Below are 24,406 nucleotides of genomic sequence, written 5' to 3' on the forward strand. Positions count from 1 at the left end.
ATAGAAATATATAGCAAAAAAGCTTAAAATTGAAAAACTCTTGTGAATTACCCCCATACTGATATATCCTTATCCAATTTAATGTAAGTGCATGTTATTTTCTTGAGCTATATTCAATTCCAGTAGAAAATATTCTCACATAAAACACCTACAAAATGTCCTTTATATATTTTATTAGGGAATTTTACAGAAACTGACGTTGATACGCACTCCCTCTTTGTTGATTTTCTCTTGCTTCTTTATAAAATAACATTCTGTACCTTCACTGCTACATATTGCCTCTGACATAATCATCTACCACTAACTGGTCTGAGCCGCCCACCTCCCTCCCAGCTCTTGGCTGGTTATTCTTAGCCATCCAACCCTTGTGTATTGCTTGTGTACACACCCATACTATGCTGTGTGATTTCCTGTAGCAGCCACTCACAGATCTCCCTAGTGTTTATGTCTGCTTTAGTATTAATGTATTGGTTTACAGGAAGACGGAGATCTGAAAGGTAGGTTGTCCTCCCCTGCATGTACTGTACAAGCTTGTGATGTCATTGAGAGGTCACTGTTCTTACTGCCTTCTGAGCAAGGACATATCAAGTAAGTGTCCTCTATAGATAATATTTTTTATAAAAATGAAAATGACTTTAGGATTATAATGCACTATAAACCCTTTACAGACTTACTATGTAATATTTAATTCACCATTTGTTAGTAGTGCACTGTGCTAGTGCTGTTGCCCAAAGTATTGAAATAGTTAAACATAATTGCATTTCACAGTAGAGATTAAATATATTTTTCGGTTAAGGGTTAATATAATATGTTCTTAGGGCTCCTATGAAACAGGTGGTGCTTTTAATGAAAGGATTTAGCTGGCAGATTAATGTCACACAGACAATACAGAATCCTTCTTTATTACAGCTACAGTGTGTGGCTGTGTCACACAGCAAAAACACAAAGATGTGTTGTACCCCACACCTGTTTGTGTGTATTATGTGGGAAAACCTGCATGTCCCCTCAAGCAACAGAATGCTGCAATATTTTTTAAAAATATATCAATTTCCGCACATCCTATCTAACTGAGCATGTTTATAATTGTATTTCCTTTATGAATTTTCTTTTTAGCTTCCTCCGACAAATAACACATTCAATATGCATAAATAATTTGTGCAGTTATTTTTCAGTCATTTCTACTGCCAGGAGCATTACGCCAGTCAGTCACAAATGAAACTGACTAAAAAATGTATCTAATAAAAAAATTAAAAGAAATTAATGTATGTATTTAATATGTGTCCTGTCTTATAACATGTCATGGTCACACCAGAGTCATGTGTTATATTTAATTTTTTTTTTTCTTAAAGTTTTGTTTAAAATTAATTTACTTAATAGTTTTTGTTCTTAATTTCCCACATGACAATACAATGTCACAACTAAACACACACACACACATATATATATATTGATATTGCTGTCTTGATCACATTTTATATTGTCTGAGCAATTATATTCAAAATCTACAAGCTGTGAATGTGTTATTTAAATTAAATGTTAATTTTACAATTTAAATTTCAAATAAATACAAGTAATTCTTCCTTTCCTTTAACATGGTAAAATCCTACACACAAGAAACACCACCGCTCAGTTATTTAGTTGTTATGGAAACAAGTCATATGACTGTTAGTGGTTTGTAATAGGATACAGCAAATAACCACCAGCAGAAGGAAGGTTATATTTGAAGGGGAAAAAAAAGATTTTTTTTCTTTCATTTTGGTATTTTTCAGTTCAGTTTACAATTATTAAAAATTGTATTTTTATTTAAAAACATAATTTTTGTTAAAATGGACCAATATTTTTGCAGCACAGGTTAAAAGGCCCTGAGGTTGCACATGAAAGAGGAGTAAAAATAGGAGTAGAGCTGTTTATAAACAGGTGATAAGAGATGCGTGAGAATTTAAGAGCTGATAAATTAGATATATGTTGTTGAGGGATAATTACATCTGTTCTCATAGTCAGATTAGCAGATCTCCTAGCTGTCCTGCATTCTGTGGGATTGTCCTGCTATAGGAGCTCTTTTTTGATGTCTCTCCTATTAATTTCCCATCACTTCTGGAACACCTAAACCCTGCCCTGGACTACCCAGTTATGCTTGTACCACCTCTTTCTCTTACACCACTTCCAGGGCACGTGAAAAGCCACACCCATAGATTTCACCATTTACACCCCCTATGGCACCCAGGCATGTTTCTGGACAGTCCTGATGCCGAATTCAGTTTGTCCTGGCTCTACCTCTGTGTCCCATAGATAGAATGTAGGAACATATGCATTAGTTGTGAGAACCACAACTGATGTCAGTTACATGGGAGGGCTGCGGGGAGAGTAGGAGGGAAGTCATGTGTTGGTCAGTTGCTTGCAGTCTGGAAGAGTTGCAGTCTGTGTTTCAAATTTTGACACATCTTGTGCAGAAATATGTGTTTATAAGTTGCTGAGAAATAGAAGAGACAGAATTTTATACTGTTAGGACAGTTTACGTTAAATGTCTTTATGCCCTTTCTTTCTCACACCACCCATGGGGTAGTTGATTTCTTCTGATACCTCTTGTTTGTGTAGCTTTTCGGTAGCCATTACTGCCACATTGACATTTTTAGTATAGGTTGAGGTTTCTACAGAAATAAAAGATATATTTTAAATGACATAATAAAGGTAAAGGAGTTATTTGTAAACAATTGAATACACTCCAGCAGGTAAAATAGATAGTTAGGAACAGATTAAAAGGGGAAACATTTTACAGTGCACGTCCCCTTTAAGCTCACTATTGACTTTAATTGCCGCATTAAAGGGATAGAAAGGTCAAAATTGAAATGTGTATGGGGGCATTTCAGTTTTAAATTGAACATTTTTTGCAATATACTTCAATTAGCAAAACTGCTTCTTGTAAAATTGACTACAATTTTTCAGAGACATACACACATATGCTGTGAGGGCCCATGCACCAGTACTCAAGCTCAGAGATCTGTCAGTAGTGTGTATTGCATCTGTAAAGACTTAATTTGTGTCATAGAAGCCACCACTGACTCTCTAAAAAGGTGCAGTGTTCGAATTCCGCAGCACAGGCCCCCACAGCAAATGTGCGTATGCTGCTGAAAAATAGTAATAATTTTTAATAGAAGCATTTTTACTAATGGAAATATATTGCAAAATTGAAATGTACCCATGCAAATTTAATTTTGGACCTTTCTATCCCTTTAAGGGGAGGAGGCAACTGGCATATGGGGGGGGGGGGGAGGAAAGATGACAGTTATTGTAAAATTGCATTGGACAAAAAGAGAGGGAATAGTATAAAATCCAGTTGCTGGAAGAACACAAAAAATAAGAAACAAATAAATATCTGTCCTTGAGCTAAAGTAAAACAAATCATATGATTCCTGTTTTTCAACAAAACAGCCACACCAAATGCAAATGGGTTAAAATGCCCAAGCTGTGACTCAGCTAACAAAAACTGGCATACAGTTGAATTTTTTTACTTTCTGGAAAATATGATAAAGCTGACTGTGTGGGGCGGTTGGATAGTTTAGCTCTTGCTAAAGTGAGAGCAGTTACTGTACGCAGCAGAAAGAAGCTTGAAGCAGGAAACTAAGGTAATTTGTTAGCTGTTACTTTTGGTCAGGGAGAGGGGTACCAGTTGTTAAACAGGTCTGGCACTTATTGCTACAGTTTTAATTAGTTCAGTTATTTGCAGTTCACTCTCGATAGTAGGACAATGATAATATTTGTATCTGTTTACCAGCTCTAAAGGCAGTGCAGCTTGTTATTGGGTAGTTTCACTTATAGTTTTTCCAGTCTCTAAAGTCTCAACAATTCCTATGTTATTTAAAGGGGTTCTGCACACCTCTCTATTTGTTATATGCATTAAAGGGAAAGGAAATTCAAAACTGAAATGTGCATGGGTGCATTAAATATAAGCATGTTTGCACTATACTTCCTTTAGGAAAAATGCTTCTGTTTTTCAGCGGCATACACACATATGCTCTGAGGGCACGTGCACCAGTAATCAAACACCACACCTTTTCAGAGAGTCAGCAATGGCTTATATAACACAAATTAAAGGGACATTAAACTACTGAGGACAACAACACAAGTATATTAACTCCTCACTATGTTATTGTGTTTCATCCTGTTCCTTCAGCAGTTTACAAATCAGTTTCTCTGTTTTAATAGCTTAAAGGTGCTGAAGCTCCGCCTCTTCATACTGGGTATGGCCATCTTTAAGCTCAGGTATTCTCACAGCCTGTGACAGAATAGTGCACACTAGATATGTGCGATTCGTTTCGGATCGATACGGAAATTCTGCAAATTCGGTGATTCGGATCGAACCGAATTTCCGAATTAAAATACTGCCGAATTACCAAATAAATCCGAATTACTTCGGATTTATTCAGTAAATTCGGATGGCCATGGATTACACTAGTATTGTACAGTATAAATCTAATCCCACCTAACACTTACCGAAATTCCGAACCGAACCGAATCTAACCGAATCCAGCCGAATTTAGGACATAATACTAGTCTAATCCCACCTAACACTTACCGAAATTCCGAATTTCCGAACCGAACCGAATCCAGCTGAATTTATTCGAATCCGAATGAATCTGAAACAAAACCGAACCGAATTTATTCGAATCCGAATGAATCCGAAACAAAACCGAACCAAATTTATTCGAATCCAAATGAATCCGAAACAAATCCGAACCGAATTGATTCAAATTTTTCCGAATTTGAATCGCTCCGAACCGAAATTCATAAAAATCCGAATCGATCCGAACCGAATTTTTCCGCCAAGCACATGTCTAGTGCACACTCACTGATCAGTAATATTGCCCACTTTTTTACAGCTGTATCATTTGGTTGGAGTTAGTGCAGGGGTCAAGTCGAGCGGGAACGCATGGGAACGGAGTTCCTGCACTGATTTTGCAGGAAGAACTAAGTTCCCTCTGGACAGAGAACATGACTGCTTCAGTAAACGCTGCTGCTGCTGGTGGGAAGAGCTGGAGCACAGTCTAGTCAGAGGGATAGTGAGATCCTCTAGTAATGGGCAGTAACACTTCCTACAATACAATAAATTCAAGCCTGTCAGCGGTCCTGCTGTGTGATCACCCCACACTGATTCTGTGACAAAGGAGGATTCTCAGGTCCAAAGGCAACCATTCAACCCTTCATTGGATTTAATTTGCTTTCATTAACCAAAGTTTATAGATTATATACATATAAATGCAGTGTGTGTGTGTATATAAAACAATATTAATTGTGATGGGGTGGTGGAAATCTTGGTGAGTGAGTTCCCACCCTTTTTTTTGAAGGACTTGACCCCTGAGTTAGTGTGCATGATATATTGTGTGAACGTTACTTTAATGCATTTCTACACAAAGTATATTTTAAAAAGCACTCAACAATAATATAGAGCAATGCAGCCACTGCAAAAATGTAACGCTCCTGTTCTGTATCATGCACCCTACTGTGTAGTACATTATACAGTTGTCAAAAAATTGACAACCTCATTGATAAGTAAATGAGCAAAATTTCTGTCTCAGGATTTGAGAATACCTGTGCTCCAAGATGGCAGCCCCCAGTACAAAGAAGTGGAGCTGGCACCATCTGATAGACTTTCAGGGGTTAAATAGGAACACAGCTTTAAAGAGAGCTGCAGCAACAGAAAGAAAAATGGCAGCATAGTGAGTAGTAACCATTCTAGAGTAGTTGTGTCCAATAGTTTAAAGGGACATGAAACACAATTTTTTTTCTTTCGTGATTTAGAAAGAGCATGCTATTTTAAACAACTTTCCAATTAACTTCTATTATCTAATTTGCTTCATTCTCTTTATATGCTTTGTTGAAAAGCATGTCTAGATAGGCTTAGTAGCTGCTGATTGGCGGCTGCGCATAGGTGACTCGTGTGATTGGCTTACCCTTGTGCATTGCTATTTCTTCAACATAAATAATAGAAGTAAATTGGAATCTTGTTTAAAATTGTATTCTCTATCTGAATCATGAAAGAAAACATTTGGGTTAAATGTCCCTTTAATGTCCCTTTAAGGCTTCACAGGCACAATACACACCACAGCCAACTCTCTGAGCTTGGATACTGGTGCATTGCTACTAATGGAAATATATTAAAACATGCTTCTATTTAATATTGAAATGCACCCAAGCACATTTCAATTTTGACCTTTCTATCCCTTTAATAAATATGATCCCCAACATATCATAGGAATTGGTGACAGTAAAGAGAAGGCAGAGGTCAGAGAGGCTGATAGTGAATCTACCCCTTTGTTAGTACGTATTAGAGTTTACTTATTAAAAACAGCTTAAAAAAAAAGCTTAAAGGGACAGAAAACTCCAAAATATTCTTTGTGATTCAGATAGAACATACAATTTTAAGCAAATTTCCAATTCACTTCTATTTTCCAATTTGCTTCATTCTCTTTTTATCCTTTTCTGAAAGAATATTGACAGCTAGCTGAACACATCTAGTTAATCACAATAGACAAATCTGTGCAGGCACCAATCAACAGCTAGCTCCCACTAGTGTAGGATATGTGCGTATTCTTTTTTAAAAAGGGGTACCAAGAGAATGAAGCACATTTGAAAATAGAAGTGAATTTAAAAGGGTCTTAACATGACATGCTCTATCTGACTCATGCAAGTTTAATTTTGACTTTCCTATCCCTTTAAGGTATTTGTTTATCCTTCCTTATCTAAAGGGGTTGAAAAATAAAATTAAACTGATATTTTTGTTTGTCTGTTTAATGTCTCTTAAAAGGGCACATTCTAGGTTGGCGCAAAGGACAAATTTATAAAAAAGTATAAAATTAATTCTTATGCTGCATTCATTCATATTTACAATTCCCCAGATGCTCACTAATTTGTCACATTATGCAGAAAGATTGTATCAAAATGCATCAAAGTAAACCCAGCAAGCTTCATGAAGCAATAAAGAACGTTAATGTTTGTTTTCTATCCTTATTTAATTAATTCAGACTTTCAACTGTGTCTAGAAATATTACTTCAATTAGTTTGTATTTGAGCAGCCAAATGACAGATGTAATGTAGTAATGTGAAAATCAAGACTTGTAGACTGCGAAACGCGTATCCCATGTATCGTTAGTTGCACTCTACGGGGCTGATTTACTAAATGTCGCCGGACATGACCCGCTGTAGCGGATCATGTCCACCTGACATCGCTAAATTCCGACAGCATACGCTGTCGGCACTTAACATTGCACAAGCATTTCTAGTGAAATGCTTGTGCAATTCCGCACCCTGCAGATTTGCGGCCGCTAGCAAGGGGTGTCAATCATCCCAATCGTATCTGATCAGGATGATCGCTGTCCGCCACCTCAGAGGTGGCGGACGAGTTAAGGAGCAGCGGTCTTATTCCTGAAGGCTCACGCGGAATAAGTAGCATTGAGTGCTTAGCAAATCGGCCCCATAGTCTTATTTTTATTGTGGTTTTAAATAAAGTATCTTATATATTGTATATATTGGGTTGTGAAACTTTTTGTTTTTATACTACGCAGAGACTTTTAACAGTACGTAGACATATGGCTTTAATTATTTTGTGTTTGGATCAGCGATGATGCCCATTCTTTTTTCTCACATTTAAATGTTTTTTTTTGTTTAGTTACAGTTATAGATTTTTTCAATCCACTTTAGCACTAAATAATTTTGTATTTTTTTTGGTGTATAGAGACATTCTAATGCATAATTAAAGGACCACTAAAGTCAAAGTGAAACTTTAATGATTCAGATAAAGCACACAATTTTAAACAAATTTCCAACTAGGAGTCTTAAAATCAGCACAATTTTATTAAAAAAATAAGCAAAACTATTTTTACAAAAGCGCTAACAGATGAGCTATATTGGGTCATCTGCAAAACATTTATGCAAAGAAAAATCTAGTGTACAATGTCCCTTTAAGTATTGTTACACCCTATGGCAGAAGATGTGCACAGTAAAAGTCATATTGTTGTCAGTTTGACCAGCCATATTGTGCACTTTAATTTAGCATGCACCATACAGAGAGGGAGCTGAACATTTTGTAGTGGTTGTAATATTGCTCTGTATTATTCCTGAGTGTTTTTAAAATATTGTTATGTAACTTTTAAACTGTGTAAAAACCTCACTTTCTATTCTATTATAGTCCGTACATGCTAAGGTATATGTACACTAATTACATGTTATATGTTATAATGTCTTTGTATTGCTGCTAAAAAACTAATATAATTAAAGCCCTATTATAGTGAAAAACATGAAATGCTTTCAGTCATCAAATCATGCAATTTTCTCACTATCAACCCTGCAAATCTATGTGTTAATCCTCGCAAATAGATTAAACACATAGGTAAAGTACCACTCAGGAGCATTAGGAACAATAGTCGAATGACCAAGCTGTGCAATGAGTGCTGCTGATTGGGTCAGCAGCAGTTTCTGCTTGGGACCAGCAGTTTTCTGTGACTTCAAATGGGTGATTTACGTAAGAGCTTATCCCCCACAAAGGGGGTAAACACATAGAAGTGCAGGGTCGGTATAATGATAAAATTTAAATGTTCTAACAAATGAGAGCATGCTATTTTTTCACTGTAATGGCCATTTAAAGAATAGTTTTTTTTTCCAGTTTATGACAAATATATATTTATTTCATACAAATGTATAACTTAGAAGAAACATTTTGGTAAAGACATTTTTAAACCGTGTCTAAAAATGTTTTTCTGCATACTAGACGATGTCTGCAGAACTTCCTTTCAACATCAATATCAAAGAACCACGATGGGATCAGAGTACGTTCGAAGGAAGAGCCAAGCATTTCTTCATGGTGACTGATCCACGAAATATCTTACTTGGTTCGAAAGTCTTAGATGAAGCAAAGAACATTGTACAGAATTACAGGTTGGCTTGCTAGCTTATACATCTTCATTGTAATATAATACGAAGTCCACTTTCAAAATCATGTTTTTGTGTTTAGTCAATGGCATCGACTCTAAACTTTTTTGGTTTCTGCAAGGTACCAACTCACTTAAAGAGCCACACTTCCTCTAAAAAGTAATGGGTCTGTCTAAAACCTGTGGGGGCCCATACAAATGTCAATATTCAAATATTGAATTTAGCATTTGAATATTGAATGTTAACATTTGACTACTATGCTAGAATATTGATTCCCATAGACTTACACTGAAGTCTATAAGAGTCAACTTTCAAATATTGATCAATAAATTCAGTAAGAAAGGGAGTTTAGCATAAAATTACTACCCTAGAAAGTAATGGGTCTGTTGAGAAAATGTGGGGGTGCAAAAAATGTCAACATTCAAATATTGAATGTAACATCTGAATATTGAATGTTAACATTTGATTATTATGCTAAGAATATTAATTCCTATAGACTTACACAGTCTATGAAAATCAACAATCAAATATTGATATATGAATATTCAAATACTATATTAGAAAAACAAATTTTACATTTGATAAAGGCAAAAATAAACTTTATTTTTTCCAAAAAACAAACTGTGTATTTTTTGCAGACCTTCAGCTTGGTTTAAAATTAACTAATGAGGCCAAAATTATTTATTTTTAATGAAGTGTTGAAATACCCCGCCACTGTTAAAACTTGTTTAACCAACAAAATACAAATTAAAATGGAGTACTGCTACATTATTTTTTCTCTAAGTTAAAGGGATATAAAACCCAAATTTTTTTTATTCATGATTATTGTGGAGCATACAATTTTAAGCAACTTTCCAATTAATTTCTATTATCAAAATGTCTTTGTTTTCTTATTATCCTTTGTTTAAAAACAGAAAGGTAAGTTTAGGAGTGTCTGCAGCACTAAATGGCAAAAGTTTTGCAACAATGTTATACATTAGCAAGAACACTAGATGGCAGCACTATTTTTTGTCATGTAGTGCTTTAGACATTTGAACAAAGCAAATTTGATAATAGAAGTAAATTGGATTTTTTTTTTTAAATTGTATTCTGTATCTGAAAAATAAAAGAAAAATGTTGTTTTTTTATGTCCCTTTAAGCATATTTACCTTTCCTTTTTTTGACAACTGTAAATCCAATAGCAAAGTGGTACTATTGTTCATGGTTGCATTTTATTGCCCATCTCTTTAATGAGTTAAAGGGACATTCCAGTCAAAATTGAAATGCACATTACCAGATAATACAAACACCTTAGACTCTCTGAGCAAGTGCTGTGTTTAAAATGCTGGTGCACTTTGCATACTTAAATACCCTTTTGAAACAGCTATAGCTTTTACTAGAAGCATGTTTGCTAATACATGTATATTACGAAAATGCTTCTGTTCAAATCTGAAATGCATCCACGTGGATTACAATTTTGGCTGGAATGTCCCTTTCAACAAGGCATCCTCAAACTTGGCCCTCTAGAGGTTTTGGAACTACATTTCCCATGATGCTTTGCCAGCATATTAGCTGGCTTAGCATAATGGGAAATGTAGTTCCAAAACCTCTAAAGGGCCCAGTTTGAGGATGTCTGCTTTAACCTCTTAACGACCACGACGTACCCTGTTTGTCGGCAGTCGTTAAGGGTTTGCCTGCTTCCTATAGCACAGGTCTTGCTGCAAGCGGCAAGACCGCGCTATTAGACCCTACCTCCCTCCCACCTAGGCTTGTTGGAATATTTAAAAGCACACTTCCATAGAAAGACCAGCAATGTTAAAGGGCCAGGAAATTTACCAAATAATGTTATATAATTCTGCACATAGTGAAGATTTATATAACATTAGCTAAGCGCTAGCTTTATAAAACGAAGGGCTGCATAGATATTTACCTAAGAAAATGACTTTTACAGAACGCCGCTCCTTGTTCTACTGAGCGGGTCTTTCAGAAGCGCATCGTGGCACGCTGTCTATTCACAGCCAGCCCGACCACGCCATTAAACTCAATCTAGCTTGCTCCCGCTGCCAGACCAGAGCGGGAACGAGGTAGATTGAGTTTAATGGCGTGGTCAGGCCGGATGTGAATAGACAAAAAACAGACCTGCTCAGTAGAACAAGGAGTGGCGTTCTTTAAAAGTAATTTTCTTAGGTAAATATCTATGCAGCTCTTTGTTTTATAAAGCTAGCGCTAAGCTAATGTTACATAATTCTGCACTATGTGCAGAATTGTATAACATTATTTGGTACTTTTACTGGCCCTTTAAGGGTACGTTGCTGGTCTTTAAAGGGTTAAATAAAATAAACGTGAAACAATACATACAGCTTATACTGGCTCTGCTCATTTAGTGAAAATATAGTACGAAGCATCTATTCAGTATATATCAAGATAAATATATTGAAAGGTAAGCTTCCCTTGTTTTGCTGCTGTCTCTTTAAAATCCCATCAATGTTTTTTAATCTCAGCAAATGTATACTTAAACAGTATATACTTGAAATAATGTATTAAAATAGTCAGGATGCTATAATATGTTTTCTACAATCTTTTAACTTACTATGGGCCAGATTACGAGTGGAGCGCAAAATTGCACTGGTATGAGAGGTGAGGTGCAATGCGAGCGCAACCTCACATTCACATTGCAGGGAAGCTTTTGTGCTCCAATGGGAGCCTAGTTCTCATGCCGTGAGTGCTCTACTTGTAATCTAGCCCTATATGTAATCCTATATTTGAAGCGATAACCCCAACTGTATTTTGAAAATACACTATGGGCTGTGGGCGCAGTGAAAAGGTTAATTTCACACATGTAAATTGTTATTGTCAATGAACAAAAAAAACTGCAATTAGGCAGTCATCATCAATACTGAATTAATTTGACTCTTACTTAGCTGCATTTCACACAAAAACAACCCTTCTATAAACTAAAATCCATCTTGTTTTTTTTAATTTTACATAGTCCCCAACATCCCCATCTGATTCAGCTTCAAACTGTTTTATTAATTCAAATTACATCACTTCTAATGAATTGGAATGGCTAAGAAAAAACAAGCAAAGCAAAAAAAAAAAATCACACAAGTTTGAATATGATGTTTTTGCACTTTTGCTGTATTGGAATGGGGGTTATTGACATTTTTGAATAATGATATTGTCAGTGGCATGTAACTGATGTAATGTAATTTAATGTATCACAGAATGGGAATACCCACTCCAGGACTAACTGAAGACCAGCTATGGCGAGCAAAATACATCTATGACTCTGCTTTCCATCCCGATACAGGAGAGAAGATGATGTTGATAGGACGAATGTCTGCACAGGTGCCCATGAACATGACAATAACAGGCTGCATGCTGACGTTTTACAGGCAGGTCACCCTCAAAATAATATTTGTAAATTCCTGAGTTTTGCTGATACTTTTAAGGGAAATTAGAGAGATCCGAGTGTCTGATTGGCCGTCTATAAAAATAATGCAAGTTATTTAGCTTAAAAAACAAACAAAAAAAAAACAAAAAAAACAATGTTGCCATTAACTCCTTCCTGTCGGGACTTATTTGTGGTATATATGATTAAGTGCCCATGTGGGAGGAGCTACATAGAGGAAACAACTAGAACTATTAGAGATAGAATAGTGGAGCATAAGAGTAACATCAGAACAGGTAATGATAAAGCCCCTGTAGCCCACCACTTTATCAAAATGGGTCACTCTATAAATCAGCTGACGTTTCAGATAATTGAGTTAATCGCCATGCCCCGTAGAGGTGGGGATAGAGAATGTATACTAAAGCAACGAGAATCCTTTTGGATCTTTAAGCTGGGTACGATGGAGCCAGTAGGCCTCAACAAAGATTGGGATCTGTCAGTCTTTTTGTAATTTTGCTGGACATGTAGGACTTTAAAATGTATAAAAATTTAGAAAAATTGTATTCATTATGAGTAGTCTTTAAATGGTTTAATATAGAAGTTTGTTCTAGAAACTTATATGTATAGTCACCTTTGTAAGAGTTTGTTTTTCTGTTTTTAATTGTGTTAATTATGTTAAAATCACCTTTAAAATCATTGCCTTTCAGGAGGCATATGAAGAGTTAATATTGCACTTATCCTTGAGCACCACCTAGTGAAATATGAGTATAACTGGATGTAATTCAGTTTATGTGATAGCATGAATAAGGGTGTATACCCGAAACATTGCTGCTACATTTGTTTGTGCTGTGACCTGCAATAAAGAAGTTTTGCTGCCACTTTTTCTAGTTTATTGAATTAGGGACCTATTTGTGTACAGTGGAACAAACTTTCGATGTAAACAAATAAGTAAAAATTTTCGTTCACGCGATCACGTGATTTCAATGATAGGATCGGGTCAGGGGAGTGCCTATGATGCTAGGTGTGCTCTCCACACTTAGGTGTAATCACTGGCTGGATGCTATCCTTATAAGAATATGTAGTGATTTTTTTTATTGAAGGAGGGCACTCACAGGACTTTTGTAAAGCAAGACAGTGCAATTTTATTTCCAAATGAATTTAGCAATTAAATAAATGTCGATGTTTCAGCCCCATTGCGGGCCTTCTTCAAGACAACAATTATACAAATAGTGCGAATGGCATCGCTTACAGCGGCATGCCAGCCGGTCTCCCTAACGACAGGTAGATATCAATCAAACATAAAAATAAAATGTTCCTTTATGTAAAGAAGAACATTGTAAAGTATGCATAACTACCTGCGGGTTTAGCGCTGTAGGTGTAACGCGGTGTCAGGTTAGCGTGCGAGTAATAAGTGTTAATTTTATTTAAGCACGCTCCATTAAAATCTATAGGAAGAAGTTAGAGCGGTGGCGATAGCCATAGTCCTTAAGTTAGCGTGCACCGGGTTTCGCTTGGGCGCAGACAATTTACTTTCAACTTGTAATACGCGTGCTAACCCACCCACGTTAGAAGTTTACTTCTAGCAGTGTTCGCGCACGAGCGAAATCGCTAAGTAGTGTGCTGCTTGTAATCTGGCCCACTTTTAGGCATGGTGAAAATTGTTTGCACATCTTTACCCAGAATATGGACATAGACTATGCTCATAAGTTGAATTTTAGTTTTCATCATTGCAGAAAGGAGAATTACAGAGAATGACTGCATGCATTCCCAGGCATGCACATGTAGAAGAGATTGGTTTTATACACTATAATCCCTTCAGTAGCAATTTGATAACTGCTTTTCAAAATAGTTTCCTATTTATTATTCTTACTGGGAATTTCCCAGTATATGAGACAGCACGATCACTATAAAGACAGATGCATTTCCCCTGTACTCTATTCACACCTATTTGCCTGTAGGATGCAGTCCGTAGAGCTCAGTGGAATTCTCTTACAAGCTATAGCAGCTGTACTATGTGCTAACGCCTGTGCTTAGTCATGCAGTCATAAGAGTATCCTGTTGGAGAGAGACTGATAGTCTGTTGAGGTAAACTGAGTAAGTGACTAATTCTACTTGGTAATTGTGCCCTACATTCTGAGAACCGATGCTTTACATGCCAGAGTCAGATGCGCTTCTATTTAGCAGACGCTCTACAGTTATTCTGTTATTCTGAAGTACAGGGCTGTCTAAGGGCCACACAATCCAGTTTTGTTTTGTAGGTCTAATGGTTCTGGGTTATGTCATGTTTGTGTTATTCAACTCCAAGCTGCTTATATGCAGTACATGTTTGCAAAGTTCTATAGTTATGCATTTAAGTTATCCCACATTACTTTTCTATTTATTTCCATGTGCATAATATCACATGCCCATTCATACATGTATTGGGGGAGGGGCCTACTCGGTTGTCTGCAATTGGCTCTCTCCTCTCTTTAAAATGATCCAATGTATGTGTCCCTTTTTGTTTTGTCAACACATGTGTTAATGAGCTAGTATAGTATAAACTGACCAAAAGGGCCTGGATACACTTCAGCATGATGTGACCCATTGGCAGTGTTTAGTTGGCATGGAGAAGTAATAAGTAATAAGTAATAAGTAATAATAAGAAGTAATAAGTAATAAGATGCTGGTGATTACTTGGTTCAGAGCAAAATGTATTACAGTGATAGGTTCTTAACACAAGTGAACAAGAATATAAATCAATCAATAAAAAGTGACTATAACCTTCACACAATAAATACAAACCACATGAAAACACCACAATTTTCAGATGAATGTAAGTCCTTTTAATTTAGAGTGGATGAATATGAGCAATTTTGACAGAACTCTTCAGGTTTGTTCCTCAAAGAGAGAAAAGGAAAACCATATCGGGAAACTGTAAAATCCGATGATATACAGCAATCCTACTCACGTTACAGAGCTTCAATAGCTCCAAGAATTGCGCTTTATAAGGGAAACCCAGGGTAATGCAGGATACACTGTAGTTTCCGGTGCTGGTTACAAAGTTTTATTAAAAGATTACAAAAGAGACTTGACAACAAATCACTTAAGGTATAAGTGTACAGGCAAGCAGCAACATATTAGCGTGTATGAGTCTTTATACATAGGACTACTTTCTCCACAATGCTGTACCACAATTTGGCCCTTCCTTGTGATCAGTCAATGTTCCTTCATTAACTCTGCAAATTCTTCTTGAAAAAGCTATGTTGAAATAGTGAAACGATTGTCGGAAAATTGTGGTGTTTTGATGTGGTTTGTATATATCTTGTTATGGGTCTAGTCACCTTTCATTGATTGATTACTTGGTTCAACCAGGCCAAATTCATGTACAGGAATCGTATGGTCATAATAAGAAGCAAGGTTAGTTCAGGCATGGGGTCAAATACCAGCGTACCAGTCCAGATCATTATGCAGAGACAAGTCAGGGAAGCAAAGGTATGGCAACAGATTGGGAGGTTCACATACATAATCATCAGGCAAAGACAGGTTAGGTTCAGGCAAAGTTCAGCAAACATTAAGGTATTTCATTGTTGTGCCCCTTTTATTGCAAAAATTTTAAAACATAGGCCAGCATTTCAGATAAATGTTCAGCCTTTTTCAAGACCTCATGGCATGCTGCATACCATCAAAAAAGTACTATCACTTTTTTCATGGTATGCATCTTGTCATGAGGTCTTGAAAAAAGGCTGAGCATTCCAAAATGTTGAACTTTTTTCAAACTTTTTGCCTTCCTGCTGATATATATATATATAATCTATAAAATCTGTAGAAATTGGACAAAAGCTGCTTACATTCATTATAGTAGTGACATTATCAGTTTACCTGTGAAGTGTAGACACTAAAAATGCATGTCTAAAATACTCTGAAATATAGTGATTTATAAATACAAATTGTAGTTTCATTACGTGTTTCTTATCTTCTCTGCTTGCAGAACAACTCCTACTGTCATATTTTGGCAGTGGATTAATCAGTCGTTTAATGCCGTTGTGAATTACACTAACAGGAGTGGAGATGCCCCCATCACAAATAGGTGAGATTGAACTCAAGATCACAGTTGTCCCGAAATTTGCTTGACACTGACGGCTTGGAAGCCCTGTCCCACCCACAGCTTTAATGACTATTTACTCTGTTTCTGTTCTGGCTTATGATAGCTCTAACTCTGCACAAAAATGCCCCCCCCCCAAAAAAAAAATGATTAAGCTTTACTAACCGCTTAATATAATTGATAGATGATGTGACAGTACTACAGATGAACACACATTTATAATGTTCATAGATCACTGCAACTGATAGTATTAGCTTGTTGTAATTATAAAAATGTGTATTTTGCCTTTTGAGGTTGCACCAAACAATGTAAACAGTGCAAGTCCATTATCTATATGCACATTCTTCTTTCTAAGCTCTTGCTGTATGCTTTGTACTAACTTATTTTCACCATTTATCTAACAGTCAATTGGGGACGGCATATGTCAGTGCGACCACGGGTGCTGTCGTTACTGCTTTGGGACTCAAATCACTGACCAAGGTATGAATACTTTATTTGTAATCACATTATAAACAAAGATCAATTTGGCATAATTAGGCAAGTTCTTAGAAGCAGGAGAGTAGACCGGCGTTTCTCAATTCCATTCATCAGTGCACATTAACAGGTTGGAATTTCAGAATTACCTTGGGTGAGAGCAAGTTTATAACCATGGTTACTGATCAGCTGATTATTTAATATGTGCTCTAGTTCAGATATCCTAAAAATCTGGCCTCAAATGACCCTCCAAGCCTTCCAACAATGCAGACAGGAATAGGTTACTGTAGTCATGCTGACCAATTGCAAGGGGTTGTCATCAAATTATTTGTCACATTTAAATGCTATTTGTGCATCTTATAGATGGTAAAGGCTGGTAAAGGGGCTTAAGTATTTTTATCTCCGCGATTGTGATTATTATTTGCTTCAATAATTACCAACAGTACTGGTACAGCTCAGTTGTAATCTTCATCTGAGACTTAGCGCCAAATTCTCCAACACTCTCTGCTCAGGTAAAATTATCTAAAAAGACCCATCAGTGCTACGATTACCTCCACAGAACTCTTTATAACATTGAGCTCTGTATCTCACTAAGGGGCAAAGCCTACATTTCTGTATGGAAAAGAAAACGTATTCTTTACAATACAGTGATCAATAAAAAAGCACTTTAAGTAGCGCATTGAAAGTACAAATGTAAAATTTGTAATTAAAGTATGCATTAAAAATTGCATTAATTAATCCTCGTTAAAATTTGTTTAAATGATTATACAGCAAAATGCAAATTTAAATTATACAGTCAAATTCTTATGTAAAGTATGCAGTAAAAAATTGTGCACAATACAAATCATATTTAATGTACACTCACCGGCCACTTTATTAGGTACACCTTGCTAGTACCGGATTGGGCCCCCCTTTGCCTTCAGAACTGCCTTAATTCTTCGCGGCATTGATTCATCAAGGTGTTGGAAACATTCCTCAGAGATTTTGGTTTATATTGACATGATAGCATCACGCAGTTGCTGCAGAGTTGTTGGCTGCACATCCATATTGTGAATCTCCCATTCCACCACATCCCAAAGGTGCTCTTTTGGATTGAGATCTGGTGACTGTGGAGGCCATTGGGGTATAGCGAACTCATTGTCATGTTCAAGAAACCAGTTTGAGATGATTTGAGCTTTGTGACATGGTGCATTATCCTGCTGAAAGTAGCCATCAGAAGATAGGTACTGTGTAGTCATAAAGGGATGGACATGGTCAGCAACAATACTCAGGTAGGCCGTGGTATTTAAACAATGCTCAATTGGTACTAAGGGGCGCAAAGTGTGCCAAGAAAATGTCCTCCACACAAGTATACCACCACCACCAGCCTGAACCGTTGATACAAGGCAGGATGGATCCATGCTTTCATGTTGTTTACTCCAAATTCTGACCCTACCATCTGAGTGTCACAGCTGAAATTGAGACTCATCAGACCAAGGCAACGTTTTTCCAATCTTCTATTGTCCAATTTGTGAGCCTGTGCGAATTGTAGCCTCAGTTTCCTGTTCTTAGCTGACAGGAGTTGCACCCGGTGTGGTCTTCTGCTGCTGTAGCCCATCTGCTTCAAGGTTTGATGTGTTGTGTGTTTAGAGATGGCATTCTGCATAACTTGGTTGTAACGAGTGGTTATTTGAGTTGCTGTTGCCTTTCTATCATCTCAAACCAGTCTGCCCATTCTCCTCTGACCTCTGACATCAACAAGGCATTGTCATCCACACAACTCCCGCTTACTGGATTTTTTTTTTTTCTGACCATTCTCTGTAAACCCTAAAGATAGTTGTGTGTGCAAATCCCAGTAGATCAGCAGTTTTTTAAATACTCAGACCAGCCCGTCTGGCACCAACAACCATGCCACGTTCAAAGTCACATAAATCCCCTTTTTCCCCATTCTGATGCTCAGTTCGAACTTCAGCAAGTTGTCTTCACCACATTTAGATGCCTAAATGCATTGAGTTGCTGCCATGTGATTGGCTGATTAGCAATTTGTGTTACCAATCAATTGAACAGGTGTACCTAATAAAGTGGCCTGTGAATGTACACAATGTTAATATCTTAACAAAAAGTAAGAAATTCTAAACGTATGGGCTTAGTGTATATAGGTGTTAAAAGAGGGCTTTTCCGGTTAGTATCCTGTCCAGCTCTCTTGCTGGAATTGTTCTTGTATATGTTTCTCTCTGATACTCAGCACCTATACACAATTACATAGTATAATTATATATTAGATTATATTCCATACATTTAAATATAGTGTTCCCTCAATGTAACAAGAGTGGTGCCATTGCTCATCTCTCAAATTTTGGTGGTGGGTGTGCCTAATGTTTCGGCTAGGTCTTATCATACTGTCTAAGCATGTTCAGTATTCACAGTTTTATCTCTCTAAATGAAAGATTTGTGGCAAAATATGCAATGTGCTTATAACACTGGTAGAAAAAGATATGTTTGTGAAACTAGAGTAGAAGTGAATGCAAGTTTACTGAAAACACTATCATTTGATTTGTATTAAAGAAAGGATTTGTTTTAAAAAAAAACCACAACATAAAATAGAGCATTTTTTTTTACTTTCTTTTTAATTTTTACGTTTTTACTATTACTTAAGTATGCCTTTTCCTCATAGAAGTCAATAAGAACTGACTTTAAATGGATTTAGGCCGCTGTCTGTGCTGAGCATGTTCCCTGGATATCTGGTTGTATCTTCCTGTCATTAAACATAACATAAAATAAATTTTCTGTTGATAAATAATGAACCAATCTCAGAGATAAATACACATTTCATTACTTCTCACTTTTTAGTTATTGCTCATGCTCTTTATCATGACTATGCATTGCATCCTTCTAGCATCTACCATCACTAATTGGGAGATTTGTCCCCTTTGCTGCAGTTGCAGCTGCCAATTGCATCAACATCCCATTAATGAGGCAAAGGTAAGTATGTTACATTGTGTTCTAAGCTGTAATCCCCTCTCATTTTGTTCATTAAATTATTAACGCATACATAAAGACAACAATATTTCAGAGGAAATGGGAGGTATAGGTGACCATTTTATAAGCTAATTTAAGTTTAAGTACAACACTCTGTAGGGCACCTGCTTTTCATGCCGTTAATATGTACAGCGTACAAGCAGACCTCCAACTGTCCATCTTTGAGAGAGACAGTCCCTAATTCTGAGCTCTGTCCCTCTGTTTCTCTGAGACAGCCATATGTCCTGATTTTCAGAATTTCCCTAAAGTGTTTGAATTTTACGCCGATTCCAATACTTTAACCATAGAAATATGTTTTGATGGCTCTTATAAGCTAGTATGCTCTTCTACAGCCTGATATTTAAAACCTCACTGGCATGGAGAGAAATCACGCAAAATCTTTGGGATTTTTCTTTAGACCTTGTACTGTAATATAGAAGTCTCTGTTTCACATAAGCAGCATAAACATTTCTCAAGATAAAATTTGTGTTTCTACTTTTTTTTTAATGGCCTCGCCGTACAGACAAGAGGTTTTGAATATCAGCCCCCTAGTCTGTATGACTGCTCAGCACAGTAATCTTAAAGGGACAGTCTACTCCAGAATTGTTATTGTTTAAAAAGATAGATAATGCCTTTATTACTCATTCCCCAGTTTTGCACAGCCAACATGGTTACATTAATATACTTTTAACCTCTGTGATTACCTTGTATCTAAGCCTTTGCAGACTGCCTCCTTATTTCAGTTCTTTTGACAGCCTTGCATTTTAGCCAATCAGTGCTGACTCCTAGGTGTGAGTACAATCTTATCTATATGGCACACATGAACTAATGCCCTCTAGCTGTGAAAAACGGTCAAATGCACTGAGATAAGAGTCGGCCTTCAAGGGCTTAGAAATTAGCATATGAGTCGACCTAGGTTTAGCTTTCAACTAAGAATTCCAAAGCAAATTTTAAGATAAAAGTAAATTGTAAAGTTGTTTAAAATTGCATGCCCTATCTGAATCATGAACGTTTAATTATGACTACACTGTCCCTTTTAATATATTTAATCCTGTGCTATTTTATTCCATAGTCTTTTCGTCCTAGAGGATTAAACCTTCGAAATAACATAACATGATGTATTTTACTTGTGATATGTAATAAAATGAATGGAAATGCTAAAAATAGGTTATAAGTTCTGAAGCTGATAAGAAACAGGCATTTGCCTGGAAGCCTTTCTGCCTGCTAATTCTTTGTTTCTTGGCCAGAGAGCTGAAGTGTGGGATACCTATCACAGATGAAAATGGAAATCGCCTTGGCGAGTCCACTAAAGCTGCTCAGCAAGCCATAGCACAGGTGGTGGTATCCCGGATTGGCATGGCCGCACCTGCCATGGGTAAGTATATTTGTTGTTCTCATAAATTGTAGGGAAAGAAAGATCAAAATTGAAATGTGCATGAGAGCATTTTAATTTTAAAATAGAAACATTTTTGCAGTTTACTAAATGCTTCTAGTAAAAGTTATTAATGTTTTTCACTGTCATACGCACATATGCTGTAATTGCGCTGTGCACCAGCATTCAAGCACCACTCCTGCTCAGAGAGTCAGCTGTGGGTTGCATGACACAGATTAAAGGGACAGTCTACTCCAGAATTGTTATTGTTTAAAAAGATAGATAATCCCTTTATTACCCATTCCCCAGTTTTTAATATACGTTTTACCTCTGTGATGACCTTGTATCTAAGCCTCTTCAGATTGCCCCCTTATATCAGTTCTTTTGACAGACATGCAGCTTAGCCAATTAGTGCCCTCTCATAATTAACTCCATGGGCGTGAACACAATTTTATCTATATGGCACACATCTAGCTTTGAAAAACTGTCAAAAGCATTCAGATAAGAGGCAGCCTTCAAGGGCTTAGAAATTAGCATATTAGCCTAGGTTTAGCTTTCAACTAAAAATGCCAAGAGAACAAAGCCAATTTGATGATAAAAGTAAATTGGAAAGTTGTTAAAATGACATGACCTATCTGAATCATGAAAGTTTAATTTTGACTAGACATCCCCTTATAGGGGCATATTGATGATTGTGTAAGCGGGCATGATCCGATATAGCGGATCATGTCCGCTGCACATCGATAAATGCCGACAGCGCCAGTTTTTGTATACTGCTGGTGCAATGCCGCCCCTACAGATTCACAGCCAGGGGGTGTCAATCAACCCGATCATATTCAATCGGGTTGATTTCTGTCCGCCACCTCAGAGCAGGCAGACAGGGTATGGAGCAGCTTCATAACTTCTGTTTCCGGCGAGCCTTCTGTTTCCGGTGAGCCTTCTGTTTCCGGTAAGCTTGATAAATATGCCCCTAAGTCTTCACTGATGCAATACACACCACTACCAGTTCTCATGGTGTTTGAATCCTGGTGCTCTAGTCACACTTAGTATATCTGCGTATGCCACTGAAACAGTAATAACTTTTACTAGAAACATTTTTGCTAATTAAAGTGTATTGCAAACATGCTGCTATTTGAAATTGAAATGCCTTTAATTATGAAATCCAGTATTATTCTGAATAATTTACAATGGTAAATGTGCTTATCTTGTACCGATGAGGAATGGTTGAATTTCCTTTAAACAATTGCCGTAACACAAAATGCTCTTATATAAAAAATAAAATATTTTGCTTACTTTTCTTACTAAGGGCCAAATTTCAAGTGCTGCACTAATTCTTTATTTCTCATAAGCGCTAAATGTGCTCAAGGTAAAAAAAATGTTTACCTGTAGTCTTATACTTACCTATAGCACTCTGGGGTATAGGGATGGGCATATTTTTTGCAACATTCGAAAAATTTAACACATTTTAACACATTAGTTCATGCGTTTCGAATTTTAATGCACATCTCTACTTGAAAGTAATGGGTGCACTAGAGCTATGCAAGTCGCGCTAAACCTTCACTGGTAAATCTGATTTACAATGGTCCAGCGATATTGCTTATCATGTCCGGCACTATAATAAGCACGCCACTTGTAATCTGGCCATAAATAAGTAAACAAACTTGCCTTCCAATTCTAAACCTCGCACACAGGCTCACTTAAAAAAAGAAAATTGTGACAAAACCTTCTTTAGCTATATCAGGGAAAAGAGAAAAACTAACGGGGGGCTAGTAAGACTCAAGACTGATGATGATAGAGTAGTGGAAAGAGATAAACAAATAGCAAACTGTCTGAATGATTGCTTTTGTTCAGTCTTCTGTGGGTCCAGATAATATTCATCCAAGGGTTCTAAGAGAACTTCAATCTTTGATAGCTACTCCATTAGATAATTTATTTAATCAGTCACTGTTAACAGTTGTTCCAAAAGATTGGAAAATTGCAAGGTAGTCCATCTTCATAAAAAAGGGTAGTAGGGAAGATTCTGCTAACTATAGGTCAGTCCGTTTCACCTCAATTGCAGGGAAATTAATGAAAACTCTTTTAAAGGAAAGACTTGTGTCTTACCTTCAGACAAACAACTTAGAAGACTAAGGACAGCATGGTTTCACTGGTGGAAGATCATGTTAGACTAATCTAATTGATTTATTTAACTATTTAAATAAATTAATAGACCAGGGAGGAGCCATGGATGTTGCATATCTAGACTTTAGCAAAGCATTTGACACTGTCCCAAAAAACAAACCTATTCACAAAATGTATTGCTTTGGAGTAGATGCTAAGATTGTTAAGTGGCTAGAATGCTGGCTAAAAGATAGAAGGCAAAGGGTTTCAATTAATGGAGTACTTTCAAATGAGGGGTCAGTTACTAGTGGTGTTCCCCAAGGGTCAGTCCTTTGGTGTTGATGTTCATAAATGATATTGAAAGTGAACTTCAGGGTAGGGATGGGCAAATGTGCTGAAAGTGTAATTAAGTGTAATTAATTTGGTAGAACAAATAGTCCTGTGGACATTTATTTTGAACAATCGAATGTTGATAAGAATGAAAATCCATTAAAATTCAGAAGTCAAATGTTATTTCCGGTTTTCAGATGTTACTTTAGTTTTCAAATGTTTATAATTGGATTGAATATCCACATTTGAAATGTTATTTATTATTTATTTATATTTTAAATTAAAAATAAAATTTTCTTCTAAGTGAAGAACAAAGCTATTTGAAGTATTTCTTAATGCACCTTCGACTTTAGTGCAGTTGTCTTAGGGCACCTTCCAGTTAGCTTGTGAGTGAAAGCCAGAAGAGACTTTTGTAGCGTGCCCCATAGAAGTTTATGGGGAAAGGGCGTTAGCGAGATTGTGTTGTCCAACCTCAAGATGTTAGCGCTTCAGAGTTTTTTACTTTTTAACATTATGCTTTCCACTTGAAAGACGAGAGCAAGAATAGGAGCACAATTGATTTAACTTGAGCAGGGTTAGCATTCAATAGCGCTAATATTTTTGTGCTCCAGTTGTAATCTAGGGCCTCATTGGGAAGGGGAGAACATTTTTACAGTACACTGTCCCTTTAAATGTTTTAAATTGTTCTAAAACTATTTTTAATTTATTTTTTTAAACTAATCCTATTACTGCAGCAATAACACAGGAAAATATGTTTATT

At 36.6% G+C, this 24,406-nt stretch overlaps 1 protein-coding gene across 3 annotated transcripts in view; it reads left to right on the forward strand.

Annotated features, from left to right (window-relative positions):
- Window positions 1-375: 375 nt before the first annotated feature.
- Window positions 376-24,406, forward strand: part of SFXN3 (sideroflexin 3) — a 33,602-nt gene continuing 9,571 nt past the window's right edge. The window contains exons 1-7 of one of the 3 annotated variants that reach the window (XM_053692477.1): window positions 376-497; window positions 8,762-8,928; window positions 12,126-12,296; window positions 16,260-16,358; window positions 16,778-16,853; window positions 19,723-19,808; window positions 21,092-21,219. In XM_053692477.1, coding sequence (XP_053548452.1) covers window positions 8,765-8,928; window positions 12,126-12,296; window positions 16,260-16,358; window positions 16,778-16,853; window positions 19,723-19,808; window positions 21,092-21,219 — 724 coding nt within the window. In that variant the 5' untranslated portion in view covers window positions 376-497; window positions 8,762-8,764. Of the gene's footprint in view, window positions 589-3,602; window positions 3,624-8,761; window positions 8,929-12,125; window positions 12,297-16,259; window positions 16,359-16,777; window positions 16,854-19,722; window positions 19,809-21,091; window positions 21,220-24,406 lie in introns of those variants that run through there. The other 2 variants (XM_053692476.1, XM_053692475.1) reach the window with 2 other exon arrangements.

Source organism: Bombina bombina, chromosome 9, assembly GCF_027579735.1.
Source record: "Bombina bombina isolate aBomBom1 chromosome 9, aBomBom1.pri, whole genome shotgun sequence".
In the NCBI taxonomy this organism is placed as follows: Eukaryota; Metazoa; Chordata; class Amphibia; order Anura; family Bombinatoridae; genus Bombina; species Bombina bombina.